At 40.7% G+C, this 21,998-nt stretch overlaps 1 protein-coding gene across 5 annotated transcripts in view; it reads right to left on the minus strand.

Moving 5' to 3' along the window:
* The window catches only part of Setbp1 (SET binding protein 1), a 377,571-nt gene that overhangs the window by 108,155 nt on the left and 247,418 nt on the right, over window positions 1-21,998 (minus strand). For all 5 annotated transcript variants that reach the window (XM_063231756.1, XM_063231759.1, XM_063231755.1 and 2 more), the window contains exon 4: window positions 15,341-18,800. In XM_063231756.1, coding sequence (XP_063087826.1) covers window positions 15,341-18,800 — 3,460 coding nt within the window. The remainder of the gene's footprint in view (window positions 1-15,340; window positions 18,801-21,998) is intronic.

Here is a 21,998-nt window from a genome sequence, read left to right on the forward strand (position 1 = left end):
TCAAATGCCACATTCTTTAGCCCTTCAAGGAGGACTGATTGATCTTTCCCTTTGCTCCAAATCTTCTTGGCCACACAGGCATTCCATTGACCTTGCATCCCACTCTCTAGGGGTCTCTGTGCATTCCCTGATACAAACATATATTTCCTTTAAAAAAAATCACATGCATTTGGAATCATACCAAAAGTGATGCACAAGATGTGATAGAAAAACATAACAAATATTTAAATTTTAAAAATTTACTACAGTCAAACACACATTGATATTCATTCTCCTTAGAATACTTTCCATCACATTTACCCCATAGTTCTTGTCTTTTTCTGAAGCAGTTCTGGAAGTTCTCTCTCATGGATGTCTTTAGTTGTGCTATCATGGCTGACTTGATGTTCTGAATCAGTTCAAAACCTTTACATTTCATGGTCATTTGGACTTCAGGGACAAGCCAGAAATCACTCAATACCAAATCTGGTGAATAAGGTGGACTTCAGGGACAAGCCAGAAATCACTCAATACCAAATCTGGTGAATAAGGTGTCATATTTTTCTAAGCCTGCCCTCCCATTGAATGGCATAGTAATAGCATTCACTGCATTTTTAAAAATCATATTTCATAAAGATATGAAAGAATACTTACACAACGTTTTCAGAAAGTAGCTAGAAGAATAGGATAAGTATGTTCAAAGTGATAGGGAGTTTTTTATTTTATTTTATTGGAATATTCTTTTTTTAAAAAAAGTTAAGTGCTTAGTATAAATTTCAATCATTTTCTGTATGTTACTATTGAAAATCAACTGGAATCATCATATACAGAATATGAAAGAAACACTAGTAAACCACAGATTACCAATAGATGTTTTAATTACAATTATGACTGCTAACACTGCATTGCATATTTCATAGGAGTCAGGCATTACACTATAGCCCTAGAAGGAAGCATATCCTACAAGGTAGGAACTATTATAGTCATTATTTTAGACTTGATAAAATGGAGGCAGAGTTTGCCTCATTCATTTGCCCAAGGACTTCTGCTTGATTTCTTTGTTCAGCTCTTTCATTTCTCTCCAGTGATAGTTCACAAGTTGGAAAGCACCCATCATTTTTTGGCCTAAGAAACTGCCCAAATCCACTGTGGCTACTCCCTAAGGAAGTTACACGAGATTTCAGCTTATGGGGCTATGATGATCAAAGGACAGAATGATCATGAATACATTACAAAACAAAAAACTAAAAGTCTCTGTCTCAAAAGCATATGGAATAACCAGATGTGGCAAATTGGGATTCCTTGATTCAAAGGCAGAAGTGCACTGAAGGTACCTGCTTGCCTGCGTGACTTGTGTGGACATTATCTGGGATTTCTCCAGGTGCAGCTACACCTGAGCCCACACCAATCTGCATTTTGCATAGCATCTACAGAAGAACTATATAGAGGAAACCAGGAGACAAGCAAAGAATGGAAACTGAGGCAATACAGGCAATACAGGAGGCATACAATTCTTTCTTTGTGAGGGTGTGGATAAAACTTACTTTGGTCAGGGAGCTATTAAATCACAGCTTTGCAAAGTAGGTACTTGGTACTGGAGGGACAAATGGGATCTCACACATAAAAGCCATCCTAGGCCTCAGCCAGCTAGGCAGACCTGCTTTTCTTGGGACCATCTCTCTGTAGCTAGCAGAATTGATGCCAAGAGACCCAACCTGAAGTTGATACTTTATTTGAATAAAAACGTCTCTAAATGTTGAGACATAACTTCACAGGAAAGGTTTGGGAGGGAGACTGAGCTTAAAAGAACATTCTGTGTAGAGTTATCATGCTGCCAACAGTTTGCGGGTTGGACAGGGCACTGCGTTCCTAAAGATTAGACATAACTGAGGGGTTTTTCTTCTTTTTTTAATAGCAGGGAAATATAAATCCTCCTCTCATGTCAGAGCCTCAACTCTTTAGACATTTTGTACAATTTTCTCCATTCAGGAGTAACATTTAACTGAAAGGAAATTAGAAAAACGGCAGTTTTCTTTTTTTCTTGAAACCAAAAGAATTTAAAGATATCAAGTTTAGCTTTCTAATTTAATTTCTGAACTTTCTATTTTTTAATGAGAAAGAATGTTAGTAGATCTGAGGAGAAAGCACATGTTTTTGTGATTATGAGAATTCTGGTGGTTGGTATTTTATGAAAATGCCACAAAGCTGTGCCATGAGGTATAGCAAGCACTTGGAGGAAACCCCCCCCCAACTCCCACCAAAAAGAAATGTCAATAAGAAATCCAAGCGAAGAAGTTATTTTACTTTCCACACAAAACAGAACACAGATTCTGAACTGTGAAAAGAAAGGAAGAGTGCGAAGTATTTTGATTTTCTACATGGACCAGCTACTCCCTCCTAATGTACAAGCATTTCCTGGATTACACACAGATTTTGGTCTTTGCTTTGCCTCACCAGCACACTCTGAAAAAGTGTCATCAAGACTGCACCATTCAGGTAGCGACCAGAGGAAAAGGCACTGTTGCCTTCTTATGAAGAATGGGTCTATCAAGCCATTCGGGTGTGTTCCAAAATTGCAAAGTGGTCTGGTGAGAAGTTAATTAGCATTGGATCATCAAAATAAGTAATATCACGGACATATGAACCTGAATAAGACTCAGGGATCACTATGCTGTTCTTTTGATTCTAGTGATCCTCTTTTGCCAAAAGCACCCAGCTGAAACCTGCCTCTGGGAGCTGATCCTTCCCCAGAGCCTCTAGTAAGGAACACATCCCTGCTCACACCTTGATTTCTGCCTCCTATAACCTCACCCAAGGACTCAGCTGAGCCCACTGAACCTCTAACCTACAGAAACTGAGAGATAACCTATTTGCATTGCATGCAGCTGCTACATTCATTGTATTTCATTACTGCAGCAATGAAAAATGAATATACATTTCATTACTTTTCTTATGACTACATATTAACAGCTGGGGTTAGTAAATAAATTGGTCTGCAACACAGGAGCTATGCAACAGTGTTAAACACTCATACATGTAGTCTAAGGGACGAAAATTGCCACTCCTTTCAAGAGAATCTGTAAGCCCTGTAGATGATGCTTGCTCAGTGACTTTCAATTATCTTTGGGTAAAATGTGTATTTTTGCTACTTACCCACTGTAACAGTATAGCTGATAGCTTATCTTCATTGTCAAATACCATTGTGGTTCAGCTGATTACTATCCCTCTGTGTGTGTATGTGGGCTCTGAGATAGAGTTAACTTCATCCCAGTAAGAGCATAATTGGGAAGGAAAGCCTGCTGCTTAAAGAAGGATCCTTCTATAGCAATCTGCTGTTTTGTATTTTCTGTGCTTGAATAAATTATCCAAAGTGGAAGTGAAAGGAAATGAACGTTATTAACAGCTTTGCTGTAAGCAGTGTGCTGGATGCTCCTGTGTGTATTGTATTTTATTTGGCTCTCCTAAAGCTCTATGAGGTAGGTATTAATAGCCTAATTTTTCAGATGAGGAAAAGAAAGATCAAAGCCTCTAAGGTGCCCAGGTCACACCATTTGTAAGTGGGGAATTTTGCATCCAAATCTACATTGGCACAATTTGAATTCCTGGGCTTTGTCTCTACCAGGCTGCCTTTGATGCTGTGGAATTATTCCTAGATTAGTGCTTCTCAAAGTATATGAAAAGAGCCAATAGTAATCTGCAAGGATCAGTTCAGGTGGTCAGCAGTATCGTGCTCAGTGCCACATCTAGATCTGTCTGTGTAAGAATAGCATGAGCCCGATCTCCTTCCAACTCAAATTTGGTTGGAGTAGTCAAGACATTGTTACCTAAAGTAAATGTAAAAAGTGCAAGGCCATATATAATTAAGCACTGAAATGAAATTGAACAAATCGGTTATGTGAGAGAGACAGAAGATTCCAGGATGGCTAAGGTAATTGTACATAAAATTTGGAAATCAGAAGGAAAAGGAGAGGGGGTTCTACATGAAGGAAACCACTGTGCTGACTGGAATCTCAGATGAGGGGCTAATTATGGTATTTTCTGTAGATAAGGAAGAGATTTAGCAGTCCTCACAGCAAGGGAATAAGCCGAAAATGATCAGGAAACTGTGCTGTTAAGATAGATACAAAGTGTCTACTAAGCCAGATAATTTTAGACTTGATGCAGTAGGAATTGATATTTCTACACCTGGCATCCATTTTGACCTATGGCTGCCTTTATTAGTGTTTTCTGAAAAATTATTACATTTTTGTTTTTCCATTTCAGTAACTAATATATTTATTCAGAGTTGTAAGGAGGAGTTGGGAATAATAGTTTGGTTTTGAGTCATTATGGTCAAAGGGATCATGAAAAGGAAAAAAAAAAAAAAAAACAAAATAAGCTTTGCTCGGGACCAAGAAGTTGCCCCCAGCCTTGGGGAAGATCAGACCATGTGAATGATTCCTTTCTGGGGTCATAGCCATTTTTACAATGCAGGTGGGGTTGGCATGCTATGCGGGGAATCACTTGAGAGAGCCAAGACTCCAAAATCAAGATTGCTTAGCATTTCTGAAGTAGGACTCTGAACTCATCATCTAACAGGGAAAGTGAAATGAAAGTTATAAAAGTCCGATAAATATTCACAGACAATTGGGAACACATAGCCCTTAAAAACACCTTTTCTTTTCTCTCTCTCTTCTTCCTTCTTTTCTTCTTTCCTCCCTTCCTTCCTTCCTTCCTTCCTTCCTTCCTTCCTTCCTTCCTTCATTCCTTCCCTCTTTTCTTCCCCCCTCTCTCCCTCTTCCCTCCTTGGACTAGGACATCTGCAGCCTGCATTAATAGAATGGTGACCAAAGCCTTGGCTTAGATTGAACAGACACAACCATGATGATTCAGAAGCTCCATTTCAGGCCAATATTGGGTTATCACAAACCAAGCCTACGTCATTCCTGTGTCGGATGCCCAGGTGTCTGAAAGAGGGGAAGAGACAAGTGAGCAGAAGACATTAATGAGGAAAAGGATAACAATGTGCCCAGCAAGTAGTTGTATAATTAAAACTAGATGTGTGTTGACTTCTTTCATATCTTTCTCTGACCTCAAATTTGTCCTGAACAGCTTAATTCCTGCTTTCGCACCACTCCAAGTTCCAAAAATCTATGTGAATCAGGGTCTTTAGAGAATTGGAATAAAAAGGATATTCAGAATTATAAGGTATTGGTTCATGTGATCATGAGCTGGAAAAAACTCTTGATTTGCCTTCTGTTAGCTGGAGAGCCAGGAAAGCGCCTGGTTTCCTTCATAGGCCTGAAAACTGGAGATCCAGTGGTTTAGAGTGCAGAGTCTAAGGACCCGAGGACGAGGAATGCCACAAGCAGGCAAAGATCAACATCCCCACGCAATTAAGTAGAGGCATTAATGAAGCTCAGCAGCTGTGAAAATAAATTCTCTCTTTGCAGCAGTGGCTCTGTCCCCGGTGAGATGAAGGCTTTGCCCCTCACCACAGGCTTGGTTAACCTTGGCTCCAAAGAACTTCCTTTATGTCAGAAAACAAGTTTCAGCAAAGACTAAATTGCCTATTAGCCAGTGCCTCATTCTGGGTTTCACTATTTAATCCACTGGCAAGGGTTCCTGAGGGACAACTCAGAAGCTGAGTCAGACTCTTGACCTTGTCAAAAACATAGGGAACACAGTGGAGAAAACAGGAGGTGAGGCTGGGAAAATTCAGGAAACCTGAGATCTAGGGCATTTTCTGTGCAAAACTGCCTGGGTGACTCTGGGTTTTGATTTCCTTGTCTCTCAAGTGGCAAAGCAACACCAATCTTCAGACCTGACTGGATTTTGAAGATCAAATCACAGTAAGAAAACAGGGTCTAAAAAGCACGACCCCTGTTAAAACCTAAGGGCAAACTGTGACAGGGCCTTAGGGAGCTTCTTCTCTTTGGGTTTCCCAGATCCTCCGTCCACAAGGTGAGCCTCAACTCTGTACTGACTCACACGGCCTTCTCCAGCCACCACGGAAAAGAGGGAAAACTGGCTTCCTCTGCTCTGCTGACTGCTCCACCTCCACGTCTCCTTTTCACCCAGCTTGTTCTAAGTCCTTATGTAGTAGTGCAAACACCAATTATCAACTGGCATTTAAAACATGTGACACAGTACTCTGTGTGTCGTTTTATAGGTTCTTTTCCTGTGCAATGGGTTTTTATCTCTAGTCATTAAGTGTGTGCACTCTTGTTATTTTAATTGTTCTATATATGTGTCTATGTTAAGGTCTTGTCTCCTGATAGCTTTACAACGTCCTTGAACACAGTCATGGCTCCTAGAGCTTCATCATTCACTGAGCACTCACTACTAAGCTTAAGAGCCTTCAACCACAACATCTGTTTGCTTCTATGCATCCTTTCCCGTACATTCTGCTCATGGCAATCATGCCTCTTAAAAATCCACCTTCACTCAAATGCTACCTTCAGTCTAGCCAGGCACTTTCTTGTACCTGCACACATTTCCACCCTGCTGTTCATCTCTGCCTCTCTTACCTGTGACTCTGCCACACACCTCCACTCTGCTGCACATTGTCACTCGTGCTGCCCACCCTCTCCCCTGAGTTGTCATGTTCTTTCTCTATGCACAAGTCTCCAAGATTCCACTCTATAGTCCTTTTAGTGAACACATCATTTCTGCCTCTGGATTTCTATTTAGTTGGTCAGTGGTTAGCACAGATTTGACTTTGTCTACACTTATGCTCTGGTTGTTATACGCATGCTACCTTTCCCATTTTTTCTTTTCTTTTAGTCTTCCTGATTACTCATGTCACTACATTACATGTTGAGTGACGAAAGGGTACTCAATAATTTTCAGGGCATAAGCTTTTTATGAAGCAGTATATATTTTATTCTACAAAATTATAAAGAGCTCCGGAATACCTACCATTAGGCTTTGTACACAGCAAATGTTCCATAACAGATATATTTAGATGGGTGGTTCTTCCATATATTCACAATAGTACAGCAGACAACTATGCTACCACCGAGGGAAGTTTTCAGAAGTCTTTAAATAGTCATCATGGTCAAACAGTGCCAGTTTATCCAAAAGAGACTTTTTTATTCATGGCTTTTATGGGGAAGTAGAAAGATATAGTAAAAGGGCCTCTACTGTCGTGTTTGTGCTCCCAAAGTTGGAGAATGTCAGTTATGACCTCCTGAGACTATACTAGCATTACTTCTTATCAAGGGCTGACTAGACAAACAAAGACTTTTTAGAAGCTGGAGCACTCCTGCAATCACAGCAAAGCTCTCTGCACTTGCAGTCCCTTTTTCTCATCATTCACTTTCTCTTTCACTCCCTGTCACCTGGATTTTGGGTACAGGCCACCAAACCACATGAAAACAAATGTCTTCAGGGCCACCAACATGCTTGCATCTTGAAATCTATACCTTCTACTTCTCCTGATCACTTTTTAGGGTCACTCTTTGTCACCTGATCCCATATTCCCACAACCCCTGCACTTAACTTTCCTGATTTCCTCCACCTCGCTTTTTAAGGCCGACTATAAGATCTTCTCTTCCATATTCTTTTCTTCTCTTTCATGAGCCTCTCCTTTGGTAAATCTCTAGCTCTGTGACCACTAGCAATTGTTGATTTAACAACCTATTGCCTCACATACCAACCAGATTCTCTGTCTGGTATTTGCAATTTGATTCATGTGCCCTGACTCAGCTGCCTGGGGCCAACATATTGGAATGATCTTTGACTGTAGCCAGAGAGAGAGAGCTGAATCAATGATGACTCCTGTTTGATATGTTTTTCCTTCATCATTTGGGTAGATACAGATGCCTGTATGATGTTCATGATCTAGACATAGGTTGGTAGAGGATGAAGGGCCACACAGTGGGTACCCATCCAAACACAACTGTGGTAGTAACAGCATAAGCAACAAGCAAATATGTCCAATGCAGATGAGGGAGAAAGATTAGTGAGTAAAGAAAAAACATAATGTTATCATTTCATACTTTTAGCCATTTAAAAAGTTGCTTTCCATCCACTACATAATTAAGCATAACCTTCCAAATGTGGAGAAGACTCCTTTAAACCATGACCATAACATTCTCTGATTACCTTATTGGCATGATTCTCTAACTACAGATAACTTTGATAAGACATCATCTCCCAAATGTTTCTTGGGCATTTCTACCTAAAAATCTTGTCCTTCTTTCTAAAATTTTTTCTTTTTAAAAATGTTTTTGAGACAAGGTCTCACTGGCCTTGAATTCAGACTGGCCTTGAATTTTCTATGTAGACCAGGCTGGCCTTGAACTCAAGGTGACCCTTCTGTCTCAATCTTCTGAGTGCTGGGATTACAGACATGCACCACCACACCTGGCCTAACTACCTCTGTTTACTTGCCCCTTTTCTATGTTGTGTTTCTTGTGGACCTTATCATTTTTACTATCTACACCCCTCAAATAACTCTTCTATCTTTTAAAGCCCATCTCAAGAAGTACTTCCTGGTCTCACCTCTCCTCCTGCACTGAAAGGATGGCACAGATCACCGTATTTAGACAGCACAGATTCCATCTCTGTGACTTACGACCATTTCTACACTGTTTTATAGTAGAGTGAGGTGTAGTTGGTTTCTTATAAATTGTAGGGGAACTTTCTGTAGTGTAACCTCTTTGCTGGCAAAAAGACTGAGTTGCCTATTTTTAATTCTTTATAGAACTACACTAAAACTTACAGTACATTCTTGGCACTGAGTAAATGATTTAAGATTTTTCCCTCATTTTTATCATTTTTCCTTAAATTTAGTCAATTTGAATTAAGTGCTATTATAGTGGATCAAGGCTAAACCACAATCTTAGCAAGTATTCCATCTCATTCTTATTCATTTATAAAGAGATGGTTTCCTACCAAAAGTGCTTTCCTTATCTCTGCCTGGTGACCAGCCATGCTTTGCAAAGCATGCTATATTGATTTTTCCAGCCAAGAAACACTCTATGTTGTATTAGAGCCACGTCTGTGGAAACTGAACCCTCCCTGCACCCATACTTGAATCTGCATAATTTTCTAACCCCACAAGGGAATAAATACAAACTTCTAACTGGACAGGGGGACATTTGCCAACTGTAGGAAGATAAATAGCCCAAGGACTTCATGCTTCAAAGGTGGAGCTACTTTATTTCTGTGTCAATGTTGCAAAAACAATGCTGTAAGTCTTAAGTCTTTATTTTTTTTTACTATATATTTCCAGAAAGTTATGGGTTAAAAAATTTAATTTGATTAATTCTTACTTTGCTAAAAGAAACCTTAGGAATAACTCTGAGAGATGCAATAAAATAAGTATGTACAACTTCGAAGACAAAAAGGAACAAAAAAAGTCTTCAATCACAGGTGACAAAGAGTATTTACAGTCCCACACATGGGTCCCCTGAGACTGCCTGGAACTTACTCAAATTATTGTGAAAGAGATGCTTCACCTTTTATACCTGCTCATGGTGGGGAAATACATAGAGCCTAACATCCCCCCAGGACTCACATTTCTGATTTTTTTTTTTAATTTTGCCTTTCTCTTTTCTTTCTTCACTGTGATGTTAAGCTTCCCAAGCCTGAGCCCTCCAACCAACTAAATGAGTCACTTGAGCTTCTTAAGCATCAGAATGCAAAGTGGGGTGTTTACTCTACATTACTAAAATTCTTTTAATTCTAACTATAAATGCAAGCAAGTGCCTCTCAATCCCAAAAAGTTTTTAATAGTAGGGCCCTAACCTATGGTGACTGTGATTTCAGCATACATAAGAAGCAAACCGGTGTGTTGGCAGGAGTCAGCTTTGTGGAGATTCGACATTTTTGAAGTTTTGAAAGTGAGATCAACTGAGTAAAGTGATTGAAGCAAGTGAAAAATGCTATATACCTTGGCTTAATACGTAGACTGGGAAGGTTTGAAACTCCACTAGCACTCTTTTTTTCCCCCTTTTTCTGGTTTTGTACCTAATAGCTTCAGTCTTCTCTTCCTGCTTACCTATTCTGAGTGCGTTTATGTGCATATTCAAACTCTGTTGCAATAAATTTGAAACTTATAGAATCATAAACATAAGTATGGTCATATTATTTTTGTCAGTTTATTTATTAGTAATTTACTTATTAGTAGTAATGTCATAATTTATTATTTGTTACAGTCTTACCTGGGAAACAGAGTAAAAAAAAACAAAACAAAAAAACAAGGGGAGGAGAAAGAAAGAAAGAAAGAAAGAAAAGAAAGAAAGAAAAAAGAAAAGAGAAGGAAAGGAAGAGATCTTTTAGAAGAGGAAACAAAACATGGACAGGTGCTCACTACACCATCTGAGGTATACAGCAGCCTATTACCCAACTTTTTTTAAAATTTTTTTTAATTTTTTTTTTTTTTTGTATCTTCCTGCAGGAGACCCAGAATTTAACCTGGGATAAAGTTGTAAAGTTACACAGACTATACTTCTCAGATTATTATCTTCTTTTCTTTCAGTCTTAACTTTCTCTTCCCATGAGTCCTCTTTGTCCATTTATTCCATTTTTAGAAAATTTCCCTCACATGTTTGTTTGTGCGCGCGCGTGTGTGTGTGTGTGTGTGTGTGTGTGTGTACTTCAGAACTCTTCACCCATCTGGCTAATTCCCTCCTTTGGATGAGCTCTTGGAGGAGTTTTGTGCATTCCTTTTGGCTTGGGCATCCTTTTTCTGCTGCTGAGTGACAGCAAAGACTGCCTCCCAAAATGCTACTCAGTGCTGATAAGAGGAGCTGGCAAAGGGCGAGACAGAAGTTGCAGCAAGAGGTGGAGTAAGTCAGCCTCAAGGGAGTCCAGATACCTACATGGCAGCATTCTGATATCTGGAAGGTGAGCTCAGGATTAATTTCTCGCATCCATCAATATGAGGCAAGTGCTTGACATATGGGACTAGGGAAGGCTTTCTTGCCTAACAATGTCATTGGACTAAGAAGTAACACATATAAATTGATTCTTCCCATTGTTTTCCCTTTATCTAGAGAGGAGTGGTTGTGATGTCTCAGTTACCTATATAATTTTAGATCAAAATATGCAAAGACTGTTTCCAAGTAGTCTGAAAAGGAAGGACATTACTCAGGCTGTAGACTTCTTCCACCTTTGGTAACTTGGCTAGGAGGGTACATGGCACCATTCCGACTGTCTTGTCAGCTCTATACAGGTTTGCTCTTCTGGGAATCGGCTGCATGTGCAAGAGATAGCAATGCCTGGTGACAGAGAGGCTCAAGTGGGGTTGATAAAGCTTCTTCCAATTCTGAGATTGCACTTTCCCACTATTTATGCATTTTTTGGCCCCAGGCAAGCATTTTTATAAATGGAGATTTAGCAGATGGTATGCATTCAGAAAACAGGCCAAAAGAGCCAGTGCCTTCTGAAACCAAAGAAGCAGAAGGAAAAAGATACAGAAAAATGGTAAGGCGTCTGTACAACTTCCAGCTCTTGGTTTGTTGTAAGAGAGCTAACAAGACAATGCAGCCATCTGCTGGGCTAAAGGATGGAGAATGAAGGATTTTCCAAGCGGGGAACAGGAAATGGAGTGTGCAACTGCTGCCATTGCTAAATGGCTCTCTAATTTCTATCGCCATAATGGTAATGACTTACATTTATATGGCACCTTTCATCAGCTCTGATCTCAAGGAATGCGCAAAGCCCTTTTCCCATTCAGCTCTTAAATTTAGTCCTCAACAGGCTAAAGGGTGACATCTATATTTGTGATATATCTATTTCAGAGAAGAACAGTTCATGTAAAATAAGACATACAGATGCTGAGGAAATGATTCCAGAATGGCAAAGGAAAAGTTAGAGGAGGAAAGCTGCGAGAAGTGCAGATGCTGTATTTCCAATCATGGCCCTCAGTATCATTGGGCTCAGCCAAAATCTCTGCTGGCATAAAGTTTTTGGAAGCTCTTAACACTTCCAGTAACTGAAGCGTCACTTCATCTGCTTGGTATCTTTGCATGGAGCTTCACACTTTTTGGACTGTATCACTTTAAAGTGAGTGCTCTTCACAAAGTATTGACAGACTCTGACATCGGATTACAACAAATGCTGCTAAAGACATTTTCCTCAATGCTTTGGGGCTCAGCAAAGAAAGGGCATTTGACTTAGGACAAATAAGCATGGAGGGGCCAAACCTTGAAGAGAGGGAAATGTTAGAGGGTGTGGCCTGTGCTGGTAAGATATTCAACAAGATGAACAAAGACATCACATATAACACACATAGATACCATGATTTGCTAATGTGTTGGGGAAAGAATTAGCAATACAACACAAAGACTGCTACAAAGCATTGGTAAAAATAACTCATACAACTGGATTTCAGTATGGAGAGAAGTAAAAACCTGGTCTGTGGAAATGTTTCCCAGCTGAAGTTTAGGAACAGTTAGGATTCTATAAGGATTCTTCTTCATTGGTTGGGATCAAGTAAAAGAATGCTTAAAAAAAAACAAAAACAAAAACCAAAACTCATGTCTTCTTCATCTCATGATAACCATGTACACAGCTTAGGGGAAGGCTCACTCTCAGAGGATAGATGGATTTATAGTGAAAAGGGCAAGGGTGACCCAGGGGAGCACTGGGCTAGGGACATGGACCTGCGATCTAGAATTGTTTCAGTAACTAGCTGGGTATGTGCGACTGAGCTTCAGCACGGTGAGTAAAACCCTGGGCTTGGTAGAATCAAAGGATATAGCTTCTTCAAACCTGGGCAGGTCCTTTGATCTCCTTGACTCTCACTGTCTGATATGTAATACTACAAAATATAAGTAAATGCTGAGAATCTGTAATCTGAAAATTTGAAATCTGAATTGTTCCAAAATTCAAAACTTTTTCGAGTGTTGATATGACACAACAGTGGTAAATGCTATACCATGAATAAATTCATATACAAAATTATTAGAAATATTGTATATTTGCTACCATCAGGCTGAGGTATATATGAACTATAAATGAATTTCATGCTAAGACCTGGTCCCTGCCCCCAGGATACCTTATTACATAGATAAAAATATCTTCAAATCACACACACACACACACACACAAATCTGAAATCTAAAAATACTTCTGATCCCAAGCATTTCAGAGATGGGCACTCTACCTGTAGCTATGTTCCAAAATTGCAGGAAGACTGTTACAAAGCAATGGGTACTAAATGGCTTCAAGGACTAAAACACTACATGCAAGAGGCCTGGCCCTGTAACTCATTACCCAAGCACAGACAGCACCCAAAAGAAGTGGAATGTCATGCACAAGGCCACAAAGGGAGTTTACAGCAGAACTGGGCCTGCTATCCATTCTTCAGGCTGAATCCAGCTTTCTTTCACATAGCTGGGATGTCATAGTACCTACCTATTCCTTTCTTCTCTGGCTGATGACCAAATGAGAAACACTGGAGAAAGCTCAGGGAATGTTGAATAAAGTGACTGGCACCATGTAAATGCAAACACAAGGAAAGTAACATGACTAGACCATGCCCCTCCCCGCCGAATCTCTTCATGACTGAAATGAACCCTAAATGAATTCCCCACTTTGGGAATTCATCTAGCACCCAGCAAAACTGGCCAAAGAATAACAATCCCAGTAAAACCATTGAGAAACTTAACCATTGAGAAACTTAATGTGCAGCAACAACTAGCTTTAGCTTCTGATATTTGCTTCTCAGCTCTGTGAAGTTAAGATTGTTGCTTGCAGGTTCTTGGCAATAATCTACTGCTATTATTTTCTAGCTAAATAATGTCCAGAATATAGAAGAAATAAGAACACTTTCTCTCCATAACCATTTTGGGTCTTGTAGGTCAGTTCCATTGTGGTCAGTTCCATTGTGTTGATAAAAGATCATCAGGGTTTCTCCTATGCAAGTTTATCCCAATTCAAGTGGGCTTAACTTGGGCCCTACACAAAATTAAACACTTTTAATAAATTCTGTGGATGAGAAATGGCAAAACCACATCCACTTTGGGCAAGCATGAAGTAAGAACAATTTATCACTTTCAGCCAGTGCAAGAGTCATGACTGCTAATTGGTCTCTTCATTAACCAAGAAAAACATCTAGTGCTATAGCAACTCACAAGCTAGTGGCAATCTGGGGTGATTTTTAAGTGGCTTCTAACTCATAATCATATTTCTTCCTGAAATCTGCTGGCCTAGAAAATACCTTTCATTTCTCATGAACAGGCTTCTCTTACCTTCACTAATTATGCACTCCCTGGGAAGACAGAAGATAGGGGGTATATACATCATAAGCAGAAGTGAACCATTGTAACCAAATCTTAAACATGGAGGATTAGTGCTTTAAAATTGAGTTTTGATCAGAAGGTTTTATACTATTTAGGTCAAGGACAGCACAAAATTTTCCTTTAGCTTCTTCAACTTGTAAGAATGGAATTTTTACTGTTTTGTTAGTAAATATCTGTTCTGTTATCCTGTAAGAGTCTTATCTTTATGATGCATAGCCAGGGACACAGGGATGACTTTGTCAAGTGTGATGTCCCCATGAGTGACCAAGAAGGATCTGCGTGGATGGAAAGGTTAGCAGAGGGATTCTGCCAGCAACTGACAAAGGTCTTTGAAGAGGGTCTTTCTAGTAGCGATGTACACTTCAATTTGAGAACTGTCAACAAAATTTCCACGCAGTAGCCATGCTAAGAGACACATAGGAAGGTTCTGTGGAGGTAAAAGGTACATAATATCTTTGGCAAGACTTCTTCCTCTTATTGTGTGGAAATGATAAGTGTGTAAATGCGAGGCTTTACTTTGAGTTTCTGCATATGGTAGCTTTTTCAATACCCATGAATCAAGAAAGGGCAACATGACCCAGGCTGTGTCTTCCAGATAGCTTAGACTTCAGGATTTAACTGGTCATCTTTTCAGTGGCCAGTCAGTCAGCAGGAGATTTCTCACCTAAGATGTGTGACTCCTGAAGACAGCATGTCACATATGCCAGATATTCTTTCCTGTCTAGGTTTGCCATTTTTCAGGTCTTGCTGGTATTCCTAGTAAATTTTACAAGCTTTATCTAAGTAGCAAACTGTACCAAATGATTAGGACTTAAGAACCTAAGAACAATATTTATTTTTTAAAAAGAAGTAGGCATGGTTTTAACTTAGGCAGTTACTAGGAGCTACCTCTGGGTCCACAATTTCCTTGACAAAGGCTCCAGGCTGGAGGAAAGACAGTAAATGTGAAGTAAACAATGTACAAAATGCATAGCAAACTCAAATGTGCTTAGAGACCAGTTATAATTTAGTTCCTACTTCTTTGCAAACTAGTGACCACAACGTGCCAAAGATAGCTGGCACCTGAAGTTCAGAACCTAACAAACAACTAGGTAGACCAAGTCTGAAGGAAAACTTGTCCTTACCTGGAGACATAGAGGAGTCATACGAACTTCTTTCCTTACGGTTCATCTTGAAGGCTTGGATGTCCTTTTCCCTGTATGTCCCAAAGCCTTCGAAGCTTCTCCTTTTACTCCCACTCATGTCACTGTCCCACTTGTCACTGGAAGGGTTCATTTCACTGAACATGTCCAAGCTGTCAGATCTTGTGCTGCTACCATCTCCGCTACTGCCAGAGTATCTTTTAGGGCATGAGTCCACAGACTCACTACTCAAGTCGCCTTTATCCTTGGCCTGTGTCCAATGCTGGGCATCTGAAAGTGACAGTGTAGACAGGGTGTCCACCTCAAAGTTGTTCTTGGAGGCCTTGTGGCCAGCTTCACTGTGCTGGTGCTTCTGTTTTTCCTTATGCTTGGCCTTCTCACTCACCAGCGGGAGATCTTTGTCTGCACCACTCAACCGCTCACTCAGGAGGTGGCTGGAGAAGCCTGTGGTTTTGCTTGCGAAGAGACCACTCAGGTTGTCATGGGTCCCCAGGATCCGGTCTTCCTTGTGCTTATGCTTGTGTTTGTGTTTCCTCTTGTGGAGTCGACCACCAGTCAGAGCGGCACTTCCCACCTTGGGAGGGTTCAGTGATGGCTGTATGTCACTGAGGCCCATGCCAACTGGTCCCTGCAGGTGTACTCCATGCTTTGCTTTATGCTTAGCTGCCCCAGACATTTTCACATGGGAGCTTGTGTGGAACTGAGGCGGTGGCACCGTTGGCCTCATGAATGGGGAAGCTGCTCCAAGTGTGTGCGATAGATAGAGAGGAGCGGGGTACTGACCATAGTAACCCAGGTTCATCATAGGCATTGATGTGTAAGGCATTCCATAGGCTGCATAGTAACTTCCACTGGGAATAGGGTAGCTGAACCCTTGTAAAAAAGGCACCTTTGTCATGGTGTCATTGGTTTTTGCAGGCCTACCACGTTTCTTCTTTGACTTCAAGTCTGAAGTCCTACGAAGATAGAGCAATGGGTCATACTGGATATATGGCACCGGGTAATAGTGATCAAAATTAATCCGGAAAATGCTGGGATATGGATTCTCATGGTAAAAGGTGTAACTCCGGTGGGAGATCCTGAATACTTGGAATTTGGTGATGAGCTCTTCCAGCTCAGCCAGAAACTGGAGATCATCACGGTTTTGCAGGCTTTTCCTTTTCCTCTTGTGCTTTGGCTTCTTGAGGCTTTCGTGGGCCAGGAAGGTGTCCACAATGAGATGCTTCTGCCGGTGGCCATGCCGGTTCTTTGTGCTGGTGTCAGATGGAATGGCCTCAGGGTTGTCCAAGGAGCAGAAATCAAAAGAGTACCTCCGTCGGGATTCTGAACTCTTCTCTGCTTGGTCAGACGTGCTGTTGTTGTCTGTCCCGATGCCACTGTCGCTTGGGATGGTCTCCTCACTGTGGGACTCGCTCACAGGGGACAATGTGATTTCCTTTAGTGAGCCTATCTCACACAGGTGCGAAGGGGAGTTGGCCATCAGCCTGGGGGGAGACAGCTTCCAGGTTCCGCTGTGAATTCCCTTCTGGGTTTTGGTTGGAAGAGCACTGATGGGCTGGAGGTTTGGCATAGTTTTCAACTCTGAAAAACTAGTTTCAGTGCTGGCGGGGCTCAGGTTGCCAGTGGACCCACCCAACTGCGTGGAAAGTGGGTGCATAGCTGCTGGTGAGGATGCCACAAGTGACTGGAAGTTGGAAGGCACGGCTGGAACATCCGGCTGGCTGGAGACAGACCTGGAGTGCTTGATGGCTGACTTAGGATCTTCGGATGGGGGTGGCAGCTCTGTTCTTGGCTTCCTGCCTCTCTTCTTGCCAATGTAGATGGTCCCCCTCTTGCTGACATTAATCTGCTTGCCCAGTTTGCTTTCAATTGAGGCTGCCCCAGGACTGGTCTCTGGGGGAGCTTTGGCCTTCAGGGCAATGTTACTGGAACAGGACAAGATCTGGTTCAAGATATTTTTCCTCTTGAGTGTCTTCATCTTATTGATAGTTTTGATGGTCTTCTTATCCAACACACCAAGTTTTCCAACCTTTTTGTGAAATTTCATTTCACTCATGGGTTTGTCTTCTCCTGGCACCAACTGGGCCAACTTAGCTAAGTTGCGTCGCCTCTTTCTTTTCTTGGTGCCAGGAAACTCTCGGCTGATGGGACTGACTGGGCTGGTGGAAGTACCCTCATGAATCGTCTCCACAGTGAGCAAAGGCTGCTTCTTTGGTCGTCCTCGCTTCTTTTTGACTGGAGTGATCACAGTAAGACTGTCGGTGTTGGTGTACAGAGGGCTGGATGGGGTGATAGGGTAAGCAGATGGGGGTTCCACCATCAGTTTATCAGAGGTGGCCATGACTGCCTCTCGAAGCATACTTGTGGGTTTTGGCTTGCTGCACGTCCATCTCCGTTTTGCAGCAAATTTTGGATGTTGGATGTCAGGCAGCTTTCTTGAGGGGGAGTGATCTGTGCATGTGGGAGACGCCATGACGATGGGTAGTTTCCTCTGCTTGGACATTCCTCCTGGGATTATTTTCTCTATATTTCCACCAGTTTCAAGGCTAATTGAGGGGGGTTCACTCTCTATCATTTTACTCAATTTAGGGACACGGGAGTCTTTCTTACTTCCCTCTGAGTTAGAAAGTATCCTGTTAACGACTTCACTGCTCATGGAGATTCCAGAAGCCAGTGCTTTCTCTGGGATGATCTTTTCCACCACTGATTTAATGGACTGTCTCTTTTTCCTCTTATGGCTGGCTGGATCTAGAGAGGGTGCCTTGATGGGGATAGTAATCCTGACATGACTAGAGTCAGTTTCAAGATTACCTACAGAACTCACATTCTGCTTGGCTGGTGATATCTCCTGGGCATTATCTGCAGAGTAACCCTCTCTTTTCCCTTCTGTGTTTTCAAATGCTTTCTGGGCACTCTTGACCCAATCCAGGTCTGAGTTTGGTATGGTTTGACTTATCACATCCTTTTTACTTGACTTTTTCTTGCTGCCTGTAGTAGGTGGTTCTGAGGGTTCCTTTGTACCTCCTCCTTCTTGATCTCCTAAGGGCTGGAGACCATTGCACTCAGAAGAGCTGCTAGCAGGGGCTGGTGAGCTGCGGTTGCTTGGAGATGGAACCACAGATCCCAGAAGCAGATCTTTACTGTTGTTAGACAACTGACTCCATGTGCTCCCTGCACTGCTTTTCTTTCCCTGGGCCTTGGCAAAGGAAGCCACAGGCTCAAGAGCTGGGATCTTGCTGGTGCTTGCAGTTTCTCGGCCTGACTCTGGACTGATGAAGCAATTCTGACTGGAGGGTCCACTGTCAGAGTTGGTGGACCAGTCCACATGGTTCTGGCTGCTGCTTTTTTGCTGGTGCTTTGGTTTTAAGGTGTCACTGGTGAAGTCCTGTGAGAGGCCTGGGTCATAATGGAGAGTAGGGTGTTTCTGGGGCCTCTCATAAGCCTAAGGGTGGGTAAAATGGAGAGAAAGAGAAAGAGAAATCATGATGAATATGCTGGAGCTGCTTAACATTTAATGTCAAAAGCCTTAATTATTTGAAAGTTGGAAACAAATGACTACTATTTTAATAGCCACCTTTAATCCCAAAATTTTTCACAGAGGTTTTCTCAGTTGTAATAGTAAAGATACATATTGCACTGGTTGTGAACATTAATGAGGATGCTTTATTTAATTGCTGTCTTTTAAAATTTTAAATAACAAGAAACTTGACCTATCTTGGTTTCATGCAATCTGAAAATAAAATCTACTCAGAGAGAAGAGGGGTAGTTAAAAGTTTCAGCTGAAAGTTGAATAAAGGAGAGTCCTTCCTGGGTGGCAGAGCCAAACAGAGCTTCTAAGCATCCTCGCTTCCAGTGGTTTCTTTCTTTCTTTCTTTCTTTCTTTCTTTCTTTCTTTCTTTCTTTCTTTCTTTCTTTCTTTCTTTCTTTCTTTCTTTTCTTTCCTTCTTCCTTCCTTGCTTTCCTTTCCTTTCCTTTCCCTTCCTTCCTTTCTTCCTTCCTTCCTTCCTTCCTTCCTTCCTTCCTTCCTTCCTTCTTTCTTCCTTCCTTCCTTCCTTCCTTCCTTCCTTTTTTTTTGCCTAACCCAAGGTGCCTCTTGTATATGTCCCTACTTCTCCTCAGATGTACATTTTCCCCTTGTGTCCTCCAGTCTCAGTTTCTTTCAGCTTGCAACTTGTCCTAGAGTTCAGCATCTCTGCAGCCAAATAACACAGTGCTCACAGGAAATTGCCACAGCAAGTAAAAATAGCACCAATCAAGGAATTAAGGGCAAAGGACATGGAAAGAAATGGAAGACAAGTAGAAACAGGATAGAATTGTCCTGAGTCTTCAAGTCCTTGTGGATTGTAGGTGTGTTGCCACGTTTGGGATTAACATGTTAAGGGATCATAAGGTTATACTAGGCATTTAATGTTATTTGAGAAAACCCTTGAAAATTCTCAGAAGGAACCTTGAACTTCCTGGAAAAATGTACCAGGAAATACCCCTGTAGTTCAAGATTATGCTTCTGCATATTGGCAGCTGTGCCTTCCCACATGGACCCCAAGGGCTCCTCTTCAGCACCTTCCTGTAGACTCCTCAGTTAGAAAGGGCAACACTCATGCTTGAGGCATAACATAATCAGTATGTGTAAAATCACAAAGGGGATGAGGTAAACACATAATTTGTAAACACATTAAAGCTATTTTAATACAAATATGCTCTCATTTTTCTAGATAGATTTTAAATCATGTTGCTAATATAAAGAAGCATTCCTTAATGCTCAGTGTAGGATCAACTGGTACAGACAGAATGCATTAACCTAAGATTTGTTACAGAAGAAAAAACGTTAAGAAATTGAAGAAAGTTTTGAAGGATATCCCCACTGAGAAGTGAACTAGGATGCTTGACGTAGCAAATTTAGGAGCAGTTGGCCTGTAACATCTCTTGGTCTACTGCGTCTGTCTTTATATCTGCCTGCCTATCTCTCTATCCATCCACTTGTCATCTATCATTCTGTCTGTCTTTGAACTGATTTTATAGAACTTATGCTTTGTTAAAAAAAAAACAAACATTTTTTATAGTTCCCGTTAAGAGTCAAAACACAGATGGCAGGAAGCATTACGGGTAAAATTCAGTGTCGTAATGCAGCAAGGGTTTCCCTCACACGTTCTTAAAATCCCTAGGGTATTTTTTGCCTCACTGATTTTGTGAAATCCTGTTTATACTTACATCACTGCACTATACTTTTTAAGTATGAGATAGTCTCCCTATAAGCCTATAAATACCCAGGAAAAAAGTTAACAAAAAATTGCTCAATGTTTTTGCATTATTTTGTAATTTATAGTAGAAACATCACTATCATGAACATATAAAGAATTAATCTTTCCACTGGAGCATGGCTTGTAGGTATTACTGCTGTGGACTTAAGCTGTTATTCCAGTTTCTACAAAAATATAGAGATCTTATTCATAGCATAAAATATTTAAATGTCACTTACTTATCTTTTATGATTCAGGGATGTGCTAATTTACAATTTATGCTGTGGATTTAGCTGCCACTATGTGTACACTCGCAAAATCATAGAACTAGAAGAAAGCTTCCAAGTTACGTTTTCTGCTTCTTAGGATGAGGATATTTTATTCATACTGAGGCACTTCTGAGAGTTAGTGGGCACAATTATTGAAAATGACAGTGAACCTAAAGATGTATGTTATTGTGTAGGACTTGCGCAAAACAGAGTTTCAGCGGCCCTCTCTTCTCCAAATTTCTCTACCTGCAAACTCAAAAGTCCACAGAGGGACATCACACTGAGGTAAGGACTGAAATCTTGGTCCTTGACTCTTATTATGTCTTCTTTGCTACTTATCTTCTGATTCTCGGCATCTAGTGAAGCCCTAATTAATACTTTCTTCATGCTGTGGTCTCAGATCCTTCTTAGGGAAGATCCTATACTTTACAAAACGGTCCTTGTTAGATGTTTTCATGAAAGCATGTGTTTCATTTTTGTTGCACTTACCATAGTTATAATTCACATTTGATTTATGTGCTAATTGAATTAAATCCCTACTTCCTTCTCTGGCTTGCATACACTGACATCAACATACAAAGCATAGACTCTTGGCATGCAGTAGGCACTCACTAAACATCTATTTAATAAATAATAATATACATTTTTACCATGGGTATTTCATTTTGTGAATAGTAACATGAAAGAATTGTATATTACAATGTATTGTCTGCAAACACAATCACTGCCTCCAACCAAATTTCTTATGCTTTATTTCTGCATGTGTCACTGACAATCATAAAGACAATTATCACAGTTATCACAAATGTTAGCAGCATTTATTTGTGTATTTGCCTGTCACTGTCTTCCAGAGTGTAAGTATTCTGACGTCAGAGTATATCTTATTTATCTTCTCAGGGCCTATTTTACAAAGCTGGGCACTGACACAGTACATGAATGAATGTTGAATGAATGAAAGAATGAATAAATAAATAAATAAAAGTATTGCTTATTACAATGGCAAAATATATAGCTGCATACAAAAGATAATACACCATAAATCTTTCATTTGATAGGTGGTAAATAATGAAACTGGGGGGCCACAATGTGTTAGGTGTTGAACAAAAAACAGAAACAAAAACAAAAACACCTTTC

The sequence above is a fragment of the Cavia porcellus genome, unplaced genomic scaffold (genome assembly GCF_034190915.1).
Source record: "Cavia porcellus strain 051 isolate PalLab524CR breed Dunkin Hartley unplaced genomic scaffold, mCavPor4.1 scaffold_20, whole genome shotgun sequence".
NCBI lineage: Eukaryota > Metazoa > Chordata > Mammalia > Rodentia > Caviidae > Cavia > Cavia porcellus.